The sequence below is a fragment of the Pantherophis guttatus genome, chromosome 3 (genome assembly GCF_059756535.1).
Source record: "Pantherophis guttatus breed Tessera chromosome 3, ASM5975653v1, whole genome shotgun sequence".
NCBI classification, from domain to species: Eukaryota; Metazoa; Chordata; class Lepidosauria; order Squamata; family Colubridae; genus Pantherophis; species Pantherophis guttatus.
The window spans coordinates 178,543,609-178,557,350 of NC_142065.1; the positions used below are offsets into that span (position 1 = coordinate 178,543,609).

A 13,742-nucleotide genomic window follows, 5' to 3' on the forward strand; every position below is an offset into this window, starting at 1 on the left:
TTCATTGCTACATATGGGCCTGTGACACATGTTCTCAGCAGTGAGATTTAACAATACACAATACTGAATCCAATTCTCAGGAAAATTAATTCATTCGTCTAGCCTATCTTTGCCCTTCCAAGTTATGTTATAGAATACATTAATGCTGTAATGGCTCAATTAATGCTGTAATGCAGGGGTGTCAAACTCAATTTCATTGAGAGCTGCATCAGTTTTGTGTTTGACTTCAGGGGGCCACGGTGGGCATGGCCAGGGTGAGCATTGCCAGCTCAACGTCACTCGTGTCAGGGGCACCTGTGGTGGCCCAAGCGCTTTGCCAGAGAAAACAGGCTCTCCTCCTGCAAACCTCTGCCAGCGTGTGGCCTTCCCGAGCACCATTTTCGCTGGCAGAGGCACTGCAGGCCAGTCCTTCACTGTTTCCAGGGTGGCCCCACAGTCCAGATCTAAGAACCCCGTGGGCTGGATCAGGCCCCTGGGCCTTGAGTTTGACAACCCTGCTGTAATGTTTCAAATTTAACCTTTTTTTAAAAAAAAGTCTTGCATTTCAGCTAAAGCTAACATTCTATTCTTGCTGTACAGTAGTAGTTTTTTCCCCTATATCTTATTAGATTTTTCTTATTTTGAATGTTATAACAAGCATAGGAAAACAGATACATTTGTTTTAGTTGTCTCATCAAATTTTCTGTTACTGAAATTGTATTCAAATTCTTCACATAGGATTTTACTCTCACCCCCAAAAATTAAAATCACGTTCTATAATATAAAACAAGAAATGAAATTTAATGGAATTCAAAAATATACAGGCTGGTATTCAATCTCCCACATAGTATAAATAAATGACAGTTCATTAGTAAAGACTTCAATTTGATTCAGTGCTAAGGCTTACAATAACATTAAAAACAGATATACATACACAAAAGTCAACCATGGTTGTGAGATTGGATTTTACAAAGATGTAGGAAAATAATCTTTGTATAACCATGTTATCTATCATGGCAAGTCTGCTTTCCTCGCCCAATCTTCATGCAGAAACAAGAAAACAAGCTAACTGAAAAAAAGTTACCCTTTCCCGGAAATCTGAGAAAAAAATATGGTGAAAAATATCCTTAGGAAAATGCTGAAGTGGTAATTGTCCTATATATGTTTTTAATTTAGAATTACATCAACATCAAACTAAAGTATTTGTTTAAAATTAATTTCATATTGGAAAACAATCACTCTTCCGTTTGTCTTGTCATATCCTGCAAAGAAATAGGGAGATTAGTATATCACATTAAACAACAGCACATTAAACAGCAGCAAATGTTATATTAAGGTAATATATTAAATAAAAAAGGTTCATTCAAAGCTGTCATTTTTGTTTTCAAATTAGATAAAGCTATTTTCAAATTAGCAAATGTTTATAATTTTCAGTAAGGATCTCAAATGACACAAATGTTAAGTCTGAACAGCAGTTCATGACTACTTGGGGAAATATGCCAATTAAATCACTTGGAAAGACATTTTAATATACAGTATTTAAATATTCTAAGTAAATACTTTACATGGTATAATTAAAGCTTTACTGGCACCTCAGAATTGGAAATACACATCACACATTCAGATGGGTAAACGGCTAAAGGAAATCATCATTGTGCCAGCGATAAAATATATTTCCCATTAATAAAAACATGTATTAAAATATTTTCCATTTTATCATTGATTTGCAAATATTTTTATTTATTTTAAAGGGGGAAAAGTAAAACAAACAAGCATTCATGTAACTTTAATCTTCTAGAAATATGTATTCAACTTTCCAAATGCATTTATTAATCCAAATCACAATTCTTACTCTTTATATAGTAAGAGCAATACTCACCATTTAATATGGGATCCAGTGAGGCATACTGATTGCTCCAAAACAAAACAAAACAACAAAAAAAGAAATCAAACAGTTGGCAATATTTAAGTGTAATACTATTTTTCATGTAATAAAATGGAAGCATCTAGGATTTTTAAAATTTTGCATTTATGAATAAAATATATTTATGAATAAAAGCATTGTATTGCTTATAATTGCTTGGTATGCAAGTATGTAGGAGATCTCATTCTATACTATCCTTAAAAAACAAAAACAAAGCACAGCTAAAACACTGGATCATCCCCTTGAATGCACTTTGAAGCTTTTTCTCTCAAAAGAATACATTATTAACATTACTCTCTAAATTTACTATTCCTATGTTGCCACTTCATAAGAGAGTTAATGAAAATACCCATCCATGGATTGTAGGAGCAGCGCACTGGAAAATAGTCATGAGCTGGCTACACTGTACAAGGAGCTTACTAAAACTGGGCAACAGCAGCTGAATGCCCCATGACTTTAAAACACCCAAAATGCCCAAAGAAGTGCTGGCAAATGAAACATCTCAGTTGCAAAGACAATAACTGAAAATAACCTGCAGTATGTTGAAGTAGTTATAAAATTCTGAAAAGGCCTTTATTCTACAATGGACTGATTTGGGCTGTTGCTGTTCCAAAACTTATGGGAAAACTACAAAGGAAGAGTTAACCCAGAATTAAACTATTTTATTCATTCACTATTCTAATGAATGAATCTTACAGTTACTCTTGTTTAATAAGAATGAAATTAAGGTTAAGGTTTACAATTTCCACTCTTTGGGACTCCAGCTATCTGAACTAGTAAAACATATTCCCTACAGACTTGGTTCAGGCTGAGAGCTAAGTACACTCCCCCCCACCCCCCACCCCAAAAAAACCATCAAAGTCTCAATAAGATAGTATTCCTTGGGTTAAATTTACTGTTACAGAGTAAAGAGGGCAGAGGTCTGGCTCCAAGATGACTCTCTAGCTAATCCCTGCACCGACAAAGAAGCAATTAATCATTAGAACAGGGACATCTTAGCTGATGCTACTGATTTATGAAGACATCAACTGCAGTAATGATCACTACTTGCACAATTCATCATTATTCCGACAGCTTGGCAGGGTGGAAATAACTCAAAATAATCAATACTCGAAGTATATTTTCCCTACAGTTTCTTGAAAATCTTAATTAAAAGCCACCAAATTCTAGAAAATATACACAAATGGAACCAGGAATTAACAATTTTATACACAACTAAAAGACAGATGCATTAAAATGCCTATTACACATACACATATATATGCTTCAAAAATGAAATTTATTGTCTGCTCTAGGGGTTGTAAAACTTTAATGTATTTTATGTCCAACCAAAAAACCCCAGGTCCTATCTATTATAATGGGCACTTTTTTGAAAAGGATTTTTTATTCTTGTAGGCATTCTTTTATTATATTTATCATATATTATGAATTTTATGAAACTCTGCTGTAGTTTACAATACATCACACAATATCTCATGCACAGCAAACACTTTATTTTTTGTTTTGGGGAAATGAAAGTAATATTGGAAATGGTTTGTTACATTTACGACGATAGCAGACTCCTGTCATTTTTCTGCCTGAATCAAATCAGCAAAAAGCACTATTGTCCAAATAAAAAAAAAATTAGAAAGCTCAACATAAACACAACACATTAAACTTCAAGTAAGGGTAGTGACCACAATTAAGACTAACTTGGTCATTAAACAACGCTGTCATTAAACAAAACAGTTACTGTGTTTATGATCTTTCTTTCTACTTACTACTTTGCTTTACAGACCTGCAAAGGTCATAAATGTGAGGATGTGAGTACCATGATAACAAGTTACAATGGAACTATCAATGGTCCCTAACTATATAGCATGATAGACAGACAAAGACTCTGAGAATACCGTGGACACCCAAGAAAACAATCTGATATATCATTGAACAAATCAACCCAGACTTCTCACTCAAGGCACAAATGACCAGGCTCAAATTATCTTTCTGCAGACATATTATGAGAAGACCTAGCAGAAGAGGACAACCAGCAGCAAGATGCATAAATCTTACAATGGTAATGAATGCACCATTGGCAGACTTGAAAGAACAACTTAGAGACAGATTGTCATAGAGAAAATCTATGTGGTCAGTAATAATTGAAAATAACTTGGCACATAATCAACTTCATAGCACGATAGCAGGTCTGGGTCAAGAAAAATGGGACAAAATAAATTCCTAGGAAGATCTAAATAAGCTGGATATGATTTTAAAAGAGGATAGCAGCAAAACAAGAAGTGTTACAGCTATTTTAAGCTTCTGAAAGGGAAGCTCTATTCTATAGTTTTTCTCTGCACTAAGCAGATGGACAGGAGCCACAGGCTGTCTTGAAATCAGTCAACTTAGAAGCTATCACCAAACTTGTTTCCTAGTGAATGTCTATTTCAATAATAATTACAATGTCTTTTCTGTTTCTGTATTCTATCAATACTGGTGCAGCTATTTGTGTTGTCACAAGATCCTTTCTTGCATTAGTTATGTAAATCTTTCAATGGAGGTGATTCACCACACACAGAAATGCAACATGCAGAAAGCTGGGAAAGCATTCTTATACAATAAACCTGAAAGATGTATCAGCTTTAACAATTTCAAAAACTCTCCTATAAAAATATTCCTGTGAATTCCAAATCAATTCTTCTGAAGAATCTGTAAACTCTTTCTAGTTTTTATTAATTTTAGTTTGGAGAAACCAAGTTATACACTAGAAGTAATTACAAGGAGTGTAAGAAGTATGCCTAAAATAATATTTTTAAAAAATATGATTATCTTCTTTGCACAGATATATTTCAAAATATCCTTTTGTCTACCAAAATATATTTGGAAAATGCTTTCAAATTATTGTTTCACAATTTAGCACAACTAGAAAGTTTTTTATTGCTTCACACTCATAGTGTGAGTTTTCAGGTTTAGTTTTATAGGTGTTTTTTTTTTTAATATTCTGTAACGTTCCAAATTTAATTCTGTATCTTTTCTGTAGTTCCTTATTTGACATAATAGCACAGCCAAGAATTTGGTTACCATTTGTATTATGTATAGGTTTATGACAAGCTCAACTTGTACTTCAGGATCAAAATCAATTACAGAGAAAGATCTTCCTAATTACTATCAATACGTTTCTCTGCTAAAATCTATGTAGTAGTTCAGAACTCTTTATCTGACTTGTAACACTAGAGATATGTTGTTTCATCAAACTATTTTACTGCTTCTGTAATAGCAAAATTACTTATGTATAATTATGTAATATGTTATGCCATCACAGATAAAAATCTGTAAGTGAATATTTTTTCCCAAATAATCATTCTACTTCTACACACCCGTTTTTCTATGTACACTACCCTAAGAATATAATTTACCTTAACTACAATACATTATAGCATCATATATTATTGCTGGATAACCTGTACTGCTTTTGCACAACAGCTCCATCTTGTGACAGTTGGAGGCTTTGAAGCAAACCAAGGTACTATTTAAGAACTTTCCTGCCTTTATATTTTGTAAATAATTCAAGGTGGCAAGCACACACAATACTTCTTCCTTCTATTTAATTAGCTGATGGATAGAACCATGTAAATATATTGAATTGTACTAACAACTTCACTAAATTCAGAAGTAGTATCTTATTATTAAACAAAATATAAAGGTTCTAGACAAAAAAAAAAAAGCTTGAGACCTTCAGTGTTGCCGCCATGTTTTATATTGTCATTCTTTCATGTAGGTTCAATTATTCTAAGCTATCCTTTCATATTCAGTACCGCAGTTCTGATTTTTCCCCTTCTTTCTCCCCAAAGTCTATCATCTCAGCCTCTGTCCTATAATGTAGTCAATAAATTCTGGAAACACTTCAACATTCATCACTGGCATAAAAAAAAATGTGCTACTTTGCAAATTTACAGTAGCACTATACTAGAAAATGCACTAATAATTTGTTCAGTATGGCAAATGTAAAAATGTAATTCAGCATAATTCAGTAATATTTTGCAGATCCCAGTACTGTCAAAGTCAGTCTGTTTCAAATTTTGTTGGATTAAATAAATTTCACTTTTAAGTGTTTTTAAATAATCACTCAAGATTAGATAGCTATTTTTCTTAGATTCTTTTGAAGTTACAATTAAATTATCGCATCTGTTCTCCTTGAATTGATTATCACTATTTGACATGAGAAACTGATCTGTAGTCCCATGTGGTAGATTTAATAGCTACTAGCCCAATAGTCACTGCCCCAACCTCGAAGGATTTAAAGGAGCAGCTGCTTCATCCCCAATCATTTTTCCATTCAATCCCAATAGCACATCACAACAAAGCAGATTCAGCTCAGCAAATCCAATCTTCCCGGCCATGTTATTAGACAGAAAGTACAATCAGCAAATTAGTTAATAGTCCAGTAAGGAGCTGACATTGTAAACTCCATAAAAGAAGTTTTGAGATTCTGCAGGCCAGTAATGATAGAAGCAAGTACAATATGCAAAAGCGATCAAAGCTTAAACTCCTCTATTCATATTAGGCAGAAAGTCTCCCCGGGGGAGCCTAGTGATTTTAAGGGCGAATTATTAAAAAGAGCATCAAGCCCTTTTTTTCTAAACCTTGGCGAACAACTAATTCAGTGCTCCTCCTTACATACCAGTATTCTCCTAAAGAGACGACTTGGTCTCTGACGAGCTCGGGAGGCTTAGCCCCTCCGCCGAGATGGACAAAATGGCGCAAAGCTCGGTCTATTTTTAAGAACAAGGAGGAGTGCTGTGGTTTCTTGAGGAGGGCGCCATCGTCTTTCTTTTTCCGTTCGCCCACCCACATCAAACCGAGAGGCTCCGAAGAATCTCCCGCCCAAGACCCATTTCCCGGCGTAGCAACCGTTTGAGGAAAACGCGAAGCGATCGCGCCTCTGTCAAATGTCTACCTCTCAAGCCCTCGGCGCCGTCCGCTAGAAGGTCGTCGGAGCTTATCTTTGCTTCATCACATTTCTCGGGTGAGAAGAACGGAGGAGGCCAGAGGTTCCGGGGACGAACCTGCCAAAACGGAGGGAATCTGAGGCCTACCCGGTCGTCCTTGAGGGCACTCTCAACCGCAGCCGACTCTAAGCGAAGCGGGCGCGCGGGGCTCCTTCACCACGCGGGGAAGCCACATGTCAAGTCTCGCGAGGAGCGGGAGCCACAACGGTCCTTTTGAAGGTCACGTGATTCGGGGGGGGTCGCCCTCGGGCCTGGGTGGGCCGAATTTATTATTTTTTTTCCTCATCGATTTGATAGGTCCATATAGCACCGAAGTTTAATGCCGTCCAGGACGAGTTTACAAACACAAATGACATGGGATACTTTCCGAGATTTCTTTTAGGCCGCTTTTAACGAACAAGCCAACCACTCGTTTCTTCGTGAAAACGGCGCGACCTCTCGCGGTAGGATCGGCCCTGAAAAAATACAGGCTCGCGATGCATTGTGGAACTTGTAGTTCCAGAGGCGGCCAGTTTGGGCTCGTAAAGGTAGCAAGCTGGAACTCCACGAGCTGGTAGCCGATGCTAGGAAGGCAAACACATCTCGGAACAGCATCTTATTACTACTATATTAATTGTTATAGCCGCCTACTCCAGATTACAAAATCCAGCAAAAATATTTAAAAATACAACACAGGAAAAAAAAAACCCTCAACAGGGCCTTGGCAAATACAGTAACCTCTCTCAAGGGCAAACATTTACGGTCCGGCTCAGCAATATTAGTGACTTGAGCCATGCTAGCAATGGATGAATTAGGCCAGTTGATCTAGTTATAGCTCTTTCCTACTGCTGTCCACTCTTCACTGAATTGGGGGGGGGACTAGAGGTAGTTCTTGACCATGACCACAACTGAGCCCAAACTTTTGTTGGGGGCAATAGGCTGACTCTAAACCATTTAGAAAGGGCTGTAAAGTATTTTTCGCTCCATAAGACACACTCCCCACCCCAAAGTGGGTGGAAATCACTGTGCGTCTTTGGTGAATAGCAGCTGGGCCACGGCGGAGTCCTTTTACAGTGCTGAACCCCACCTCTTCTGTCTCTTTTCCGCAGTGCAGGAGTCAATAGGCAGAGCTGGCACATGAGAAGTCACCTATCTGTGGTCCTCTTGGGCTCTGCCTGAAAGTTTTTTGTCTTGTTTTCCTCCTCTAAACCGAGATGCCTCTTATGGTAAGGTGCATCTTATGGAGCAAAAAATATGTTAAGTCTATTATTTATTTATTTTATTTTATTTTATTTTATTAGATTTCTATACCGCCCTACTCCCGAAGGACTCAGGGCGGTGCACAGCCAAACAATAAAAACACATACATACAAAATTTAAAAATAGAATAAAATCAAATTAAATAATTTTGGCCCCGACAAATTTAAAACCCCAAACTTTTAAAACCAATTTAAAATTGAATATATAAAATACTAAAAGATATTTAAAATTTTAAAAATCTGTTATAAAAGAGGGGGAAAATTAGGCCAGGCCGGCCTGGTGAAATAGTAAGGTCTTTAAAGCGCGGCGGAAGGTGCGCAGATCCGGGATCCTCCGTATCTCTGGGGGGAGCTCGTTCCAGATAGTAGGTGCCCCCACAGAGAAGGCTCTCCCCCTGGGGGCCGCCAGTCGGCATTGTTTGACTGACGGCACCCGGAGGAGCCCCTCTCTATGGGAGCGTACCGGCCGGTGGGAGGCTATTGGTGGTAGTAGGCGGTCCCGCAAGTCTAAGTGCTATTGCTATTTTTTGTTGCTAAGCAAGACAATTGTTAAGTGAGTTTTGCTCCATTTACCACTTTTTTTGCCACAGTTGTTCAGTGAATCACTGCAGTTGTTAAGTTAGTAACACAGTTGTTAAGTGAATCTGGCTTCCCCATTTATTTATTTTTTGCTTTAATTTATATGCCGCCCTTCAACCTTGAGCCTGGTAAGATTTGAACTTGCAGTAATTGCAAGCAGCAGTTGTTAATAACAGTGCTTTAGTCCACTGTACTATAGGCTCTTTTTGACTTTGCTTGTCACATGTCCCCACGACACTGTAGCCATCATACATATAGACAAGTTGTCAAGTGCCCAAATCTTGTTCAGGTTACCATTCAATTGTTTTAAGTGTGAAAAATGGTTAGAAGTCACTTTTTTCAGTGCCATTGTAACTTTGAACCGTCACTATAAACAGATCGTTGTAAGTCAAGGACACGTGTATCAGCATGAAATTTCCTGTCCTAATTGCCAATCTCTAGCCTGCCACTTCCTCTACCTCCAATTATTACTGACTGCTTGTTTCTCTCTAGGACAGGGGTGTGAAACTCAGGTCAGCACGTTGGCATCGTCAACTTCTTTCCCCTTCGCTAAACCGGGCGTGGGTGTGGCCAGTGCATGATGCATCCAGCCCACAGGGCTGGGAGTTTGACAGCCCTGCTCTAGGATGATGGATGACAAAAGCTAATAGTTACTTAGATGGTGGGTGAATAAAGAGAAATACTATTTTAACACTATCTTGCCCTCCTTATGCTGGTTTAGGACTATAATAAAGATTTGATTGATAGATACTTAAGCACAATGGCTTAATCTTTTTCACTCATGGGCTTGGAATAGTGAAGGTCCAGTAGAAAATAAAGATACAGCCAGGACATGTTTATGCCATGTGCCAGCAAATGTGGAAAGGCCCTATAATTTGTTCACAGGTTTATTTGATATCATTGTGATCTCAGGGACATTCAGAAGCAGGATATGATTTAAAATTACCCTGAAGAGGGAAAATAAAAATATTTCCATTTCTATTGTGAATTTGAAGAGTGCTTCAGCAGCTAGGAAGAGAGGCTGAGGAGTTGTAAAGTTGAGATCTTTATGAGGTGGGAGACAGATGTGGGTATCACTTTTTAGTACTGTATAATTGTGGGAAGCCGCTCCCCCCTCCTAAAAGAATGAAATATTTTGGGAAATATTAAAAAGGCAGAATATTATATTTCCCCAAAGGGAGAAATGGAAAAACATGCTCTTAAAGACAGAAAGCAGACTCAGTCTTTCTTAATAGCAGCCCCCCAGCAGATATTTTGTGCCCATTAAGAAAGACTGGGCCAGCGTATCTACAAAACAAAAGACCTTCAGCTCCAGGGTGATGGGATTAAGAACAGGGCATGATCCTTCAGGACATAATAGGATTAACCCATTACCAATAACAGAAGTCACAGAGATCACTACACTGCATAATCTCATAAGAGGATTTCAGACATTGCACAACCCCACTAGCAGCATCTCTGAAATTTATAAAAATCCATGTACTCATCAAACCAATTGGCCAGCTCTACCAGAACCACAAACCCTGGTGGTTCTGTTCATCCATAAATGGACCTTTCTTTCCAATCAGCCTCTTATTTTATTTCTAGCATCTTTCTCCCAGCTTGGAACTGAACCAGATGGATTTTTCTTTCAACACTGTGTTCCTCCTATTCCTTTTCTTGTGCATGTTAATGGTAAAGGTACACCATTATAGATCTGCCCTTTCTTATCCATCGGGATTTTTATGTTAGTGTTCCTGCTATGGGATTACTTTCTGAATTCATGTGTCCTCTAACAATTGTTTCCATTCATTGTAAGTACTGCATAACCTAAAACACTAATGCCTAATACTGTTTCCTATCCTTTTCTTTGCCATTCTTTTTTTCATATATGTTAAATTGTTCAGATTATTGCTCTTTAGGAATGGACTGTTTTGTTTATAATATGTGTGCAACATGTTTTAGATTACATTTAAATTTGAAATAATAACATAGCAGGTCTCCACCATTACATCACATTGCATATTTTGGGGAAAATATTTGTGTTTTCTTAGAATGATAGCATTTAGCATAGAGAGCCAATTTAGTATAGTAGTTAAGGCAACAGGTTACAAATCAGAAGACTGTGAGCTCTGGTTCTGCCTTAGGCAGAATGGGATGACTTTGGGCTGGTCACTCACTCTGAGTCCAATTCACCTCATTGGGATATAATTATGGGGAAAATAGAAGAAGGAAATAGCATTAGTTATGTTTGCCATCTGAATTATTTAAAAATAATAAATTGGATAAAAAATTAAATAAATATAAAGACTTTAAAGCAAATATGAACTATGTAGAATAATTACATCCATTAAAGAGTATTTATTTTCATATTTTAAGATGCAAAAATGTTAATTACACACACAAAATACATACATGAACTTAAGCCAAGGAAAATTATTCTAAATAGTGTAAGCAATGTGTTTGTCCTGATGTTTATAATTACAATATCATATCCTCAAGTTAAATATGTTTTGGATTAATATATGACTTCCTAGTCTCCATTTGTTTTTTAGAGATAACTTAGAACAGACACTGTGTAAAGCCTTGAAGTATGTGAGGAAGGGGTGGGGTGGGGGAAATAAAATGGAAAGAAAATGATACTAAAATGATTATTTCTCAGATTATAAAGTATTGTAAAAATACAAAGTATTTTTTTATCTGCATGCATGCCAACAAATCGCAATGTAACCTAATTATGAACTGTTTATACATATTTTGGTGGAATCAAAGTTAATTGTTAGAACAACTAAAGAATAAATTATTGCTAAAACATACGACTTTTCACAAGGACTGTAAAAATAATTCTTTTTAAGAGCTATGTTGGGAATAGAAAATAAAGCTGTTTCAGAATTCAGTGGTCAACCTTTAAACACATTCAGGACAAAATTACAAGAATCTTAGGCTACAGTTAGTCCCTCTGAAAATTAGGATTGTTTCTTGAGTTATAGAATAGCAATACGCAGGGTAACGTTTGTTCTCTCTTGTATTATGCTGTCACAATGCTAGAAATTCAAATAAAACTACAGCACTACTGTTTTTAACCAGTTTTCTTTCTTTTGCTTACAGTCATCTGGTAAAAAATATCACTGAATACGTACAGTTGACTAGAGTATTCCTGAAGAAAAAAATCATACATGATATAAAATTTTGTTAGAAAGTAATTCTATCACCCTGAATGAAAGATCTTCAACATTTATTAGCCAATGAACACATCTGAGATTTTAAGAGAATGAGTGCCATGAAGACAGGCTACAGTATGTCAATTATGTATTGCCACCATCAAGAAAAAAAAAAAAAAATAGTGGGTGGCCTGGCCATTTTGCCATCATGGCAGGATCAAATTCGGAGGGTGGGTCGGTCGAAACTGATCCACCAGGATTCCCTCCTCCCATGGAGGGTCTGCAGTTGATCCAGCAGGGAGCCGAAGCCCGTCTGTATCGGGGCCAATTCTTAGGCAGGCCGACCGTGATGAAACTCCGGTTCCCGAAACGTTACCGGCACCCAATGATGGATGAGAGGCTCAGCCACAAGCGAACGGCACAGGAGGCCCGTTCGTTGCTACGCTGTCGATGGGCAGGGATTTCTGCACCTGTTGTGTACTTTGTGGACTATGTTGTCAACTGTATATATCTTGAAGACATTGTAGAATCAACTACTGTTCGGGACTATATAATCTCCCAGCAGCAATCTGGTGAAGGTATCAGCAATCTTATTCAATTAGCTGAAAAGATAGGAGAGATATTGGCACGAATGCATGATGAAGACCTCATACATGGGGATCTCACAACGTCTAACATGCTTTTGCGACCACCCGTGGAGAGGCTGGAGTTGACATTAATAGATTTTGGACTAAGTTTTATTTCTGGCCTTCCTGAGGATAAAGGTGTTGATTTATATGTCTTAGAGAAAGCCTTTTTGAGTACCCATCCAAACACAGAAGCTCTGTTTGAAGCACTGTTGAAGAAATACTCAGCTGCATCTAAAAAATCAATTCCAGTGATAAAAAAGCTGGATGAAGTACGATTAAGAGGAAGAAAAAGATCTATGGTTGGATAAAGAATGCAGACAACACAGGGAGAAAAAGAAGAGGAACTTAAATTTTATATGTCCTTTAAATATTTTCAGTTATGTCTAATAAAATTGAATTTGGTTGTTAACAAAAAAAAAAAATAGTGAAAGGAACCTGGAAGATGCAAGTGAAAAAGCATGGTCCTCTATTTGGAGGAAAAAAATTCCAAAGGTAATATTTCTGGATCCCACTGTATCTAAGGAAAAATGGTCTATTAGAGGAAGTGCGAGAAGTAAAAATTCATCCTGAGCAGCAGTTAAAATTATTCTCAAAATTTAACTGATTTTCAGTTACAGATAATACTATTTTACGGTAGATTTGGAAAACTGTAATAGGATTTAATAGTTATACAACTATTCCATGCTTTACTACTTTGAAACATCAAATAAATTTACTTAAAAAAAATATGAGATTCTCAGATCTTGAGTTTTAGTATAACATTTGACTTAGTGATGATTTTTTTATAACCTGTGATTGTAATATGCAGCCCTCTTTCCACCTTGCTATATTTCTTTTATTTTTGTGTGCATATACATATATGTATAATATACTGAAAAGGTCAATGTAATTCAGTACTGCTTAACATATATACCAAATATTGCTAAAAGTTTATGAAGAGTTTCATGTAAAAAAACCTTATTCTAATAACCTAAAGACAATGTGCAATTATTCCTTGTGAACTAATAGCGTGTGAAAGTGTGTCTGTGTATAAGAAAAAGAGGGAAGCAACTTTCAGGAAATGCTAATGTTAGGAATGGTAAACAGCACCTACAAAACTCATACATGAGCTAAGAATATTTTTTAAGAAATGCCAAAACAAAATAGACAACTTGATGGCATGTAATCGTCATCATTGCATTTCAGATAAAGCTTTTCTTCAACAATGGAGATGTGAGTTTTTAATACTAAAAAAAAAAATACATTGCCATAACTGGATTGATCCATAATGA

The 13,742-nt window shown here is 36.7% G+C and overlaps 1 protein-coding gene, 1 long non-coding RNA gene and 1 other non-coding gene across 4 annotated transcripts; 1 reads left to right on the top strand and 2 right to left on the bottom strand.

The window, feature by feature from the left end:
• Nucleotides 1–761: 761 nt before the first annotated feature.
• Nucleotides 762–7,301, bottom strand: LOC117672863 (uncharacterized). Its single transcript, XR_004593400.3, has 3 exons — nucleotides 6,834–7,301; nucleotides 1,859–1,893; nucleotides 762–1,241 (listed from the first exon to the last, which is right to left on the bottom strand). It is a non-coding gene; the product is annotated as an uncharacterized LOC117672863 (long non-coding RNA).
• Nucleotides 1,564–1,641, bottom strand: LOC117672924 (small nucleolar RNA SNORD87). The gene has a single exon (XR_004593421.1). It is a non-coding gene; the product is annotated as a small nucleolar RNA SNORD87 (small nucleolar RNA).
• Nucleotides 7,302–7,322: 21 nt separating the features above from the next.
• Nucleotides 7,323–13,706, top strand: LOC117672861 (EKC/KEOPS complex subunit TP53RK). 2 transcript variants are annotated; one of them, XM_034429903.3, is made up of 3 exons: nucleotides 7,327–7,412; nucleotides 9,195–9,363; nucleotides 11,790–13,706. In XM_034429903.3, the coding sequence occupies exon 3, from the start codon at nucleotides 12,051–12,053 to the stop codon at nucleotides 12,777–12,779; it is 729 nt and encodes a 242-aa protein (XP_034285794.1). In that variant the 5' UTR covers nucleotides 7,327–7,412; nucleotides 9,195–9,363; nucleotides 11,790–12,050; the 3' UTR covers nucleotides 12,780–13,706. The 2 variants fall into 2 exon arrangements, 1 of the variants encoding a protein (XP_034285794.1); XR_015733393.1 differs by lacking the exons at nucleotides 9,195–9,363; nucleotides 11,790–13,706 and adding an exon at nucleotides 7,974–8,043 and having other exon boundaries at nucleotides 7,323–7,412.
• The last annotated feature ends 36 nt before the right edge of the window (nucleotides 13,707–13,742 follow it).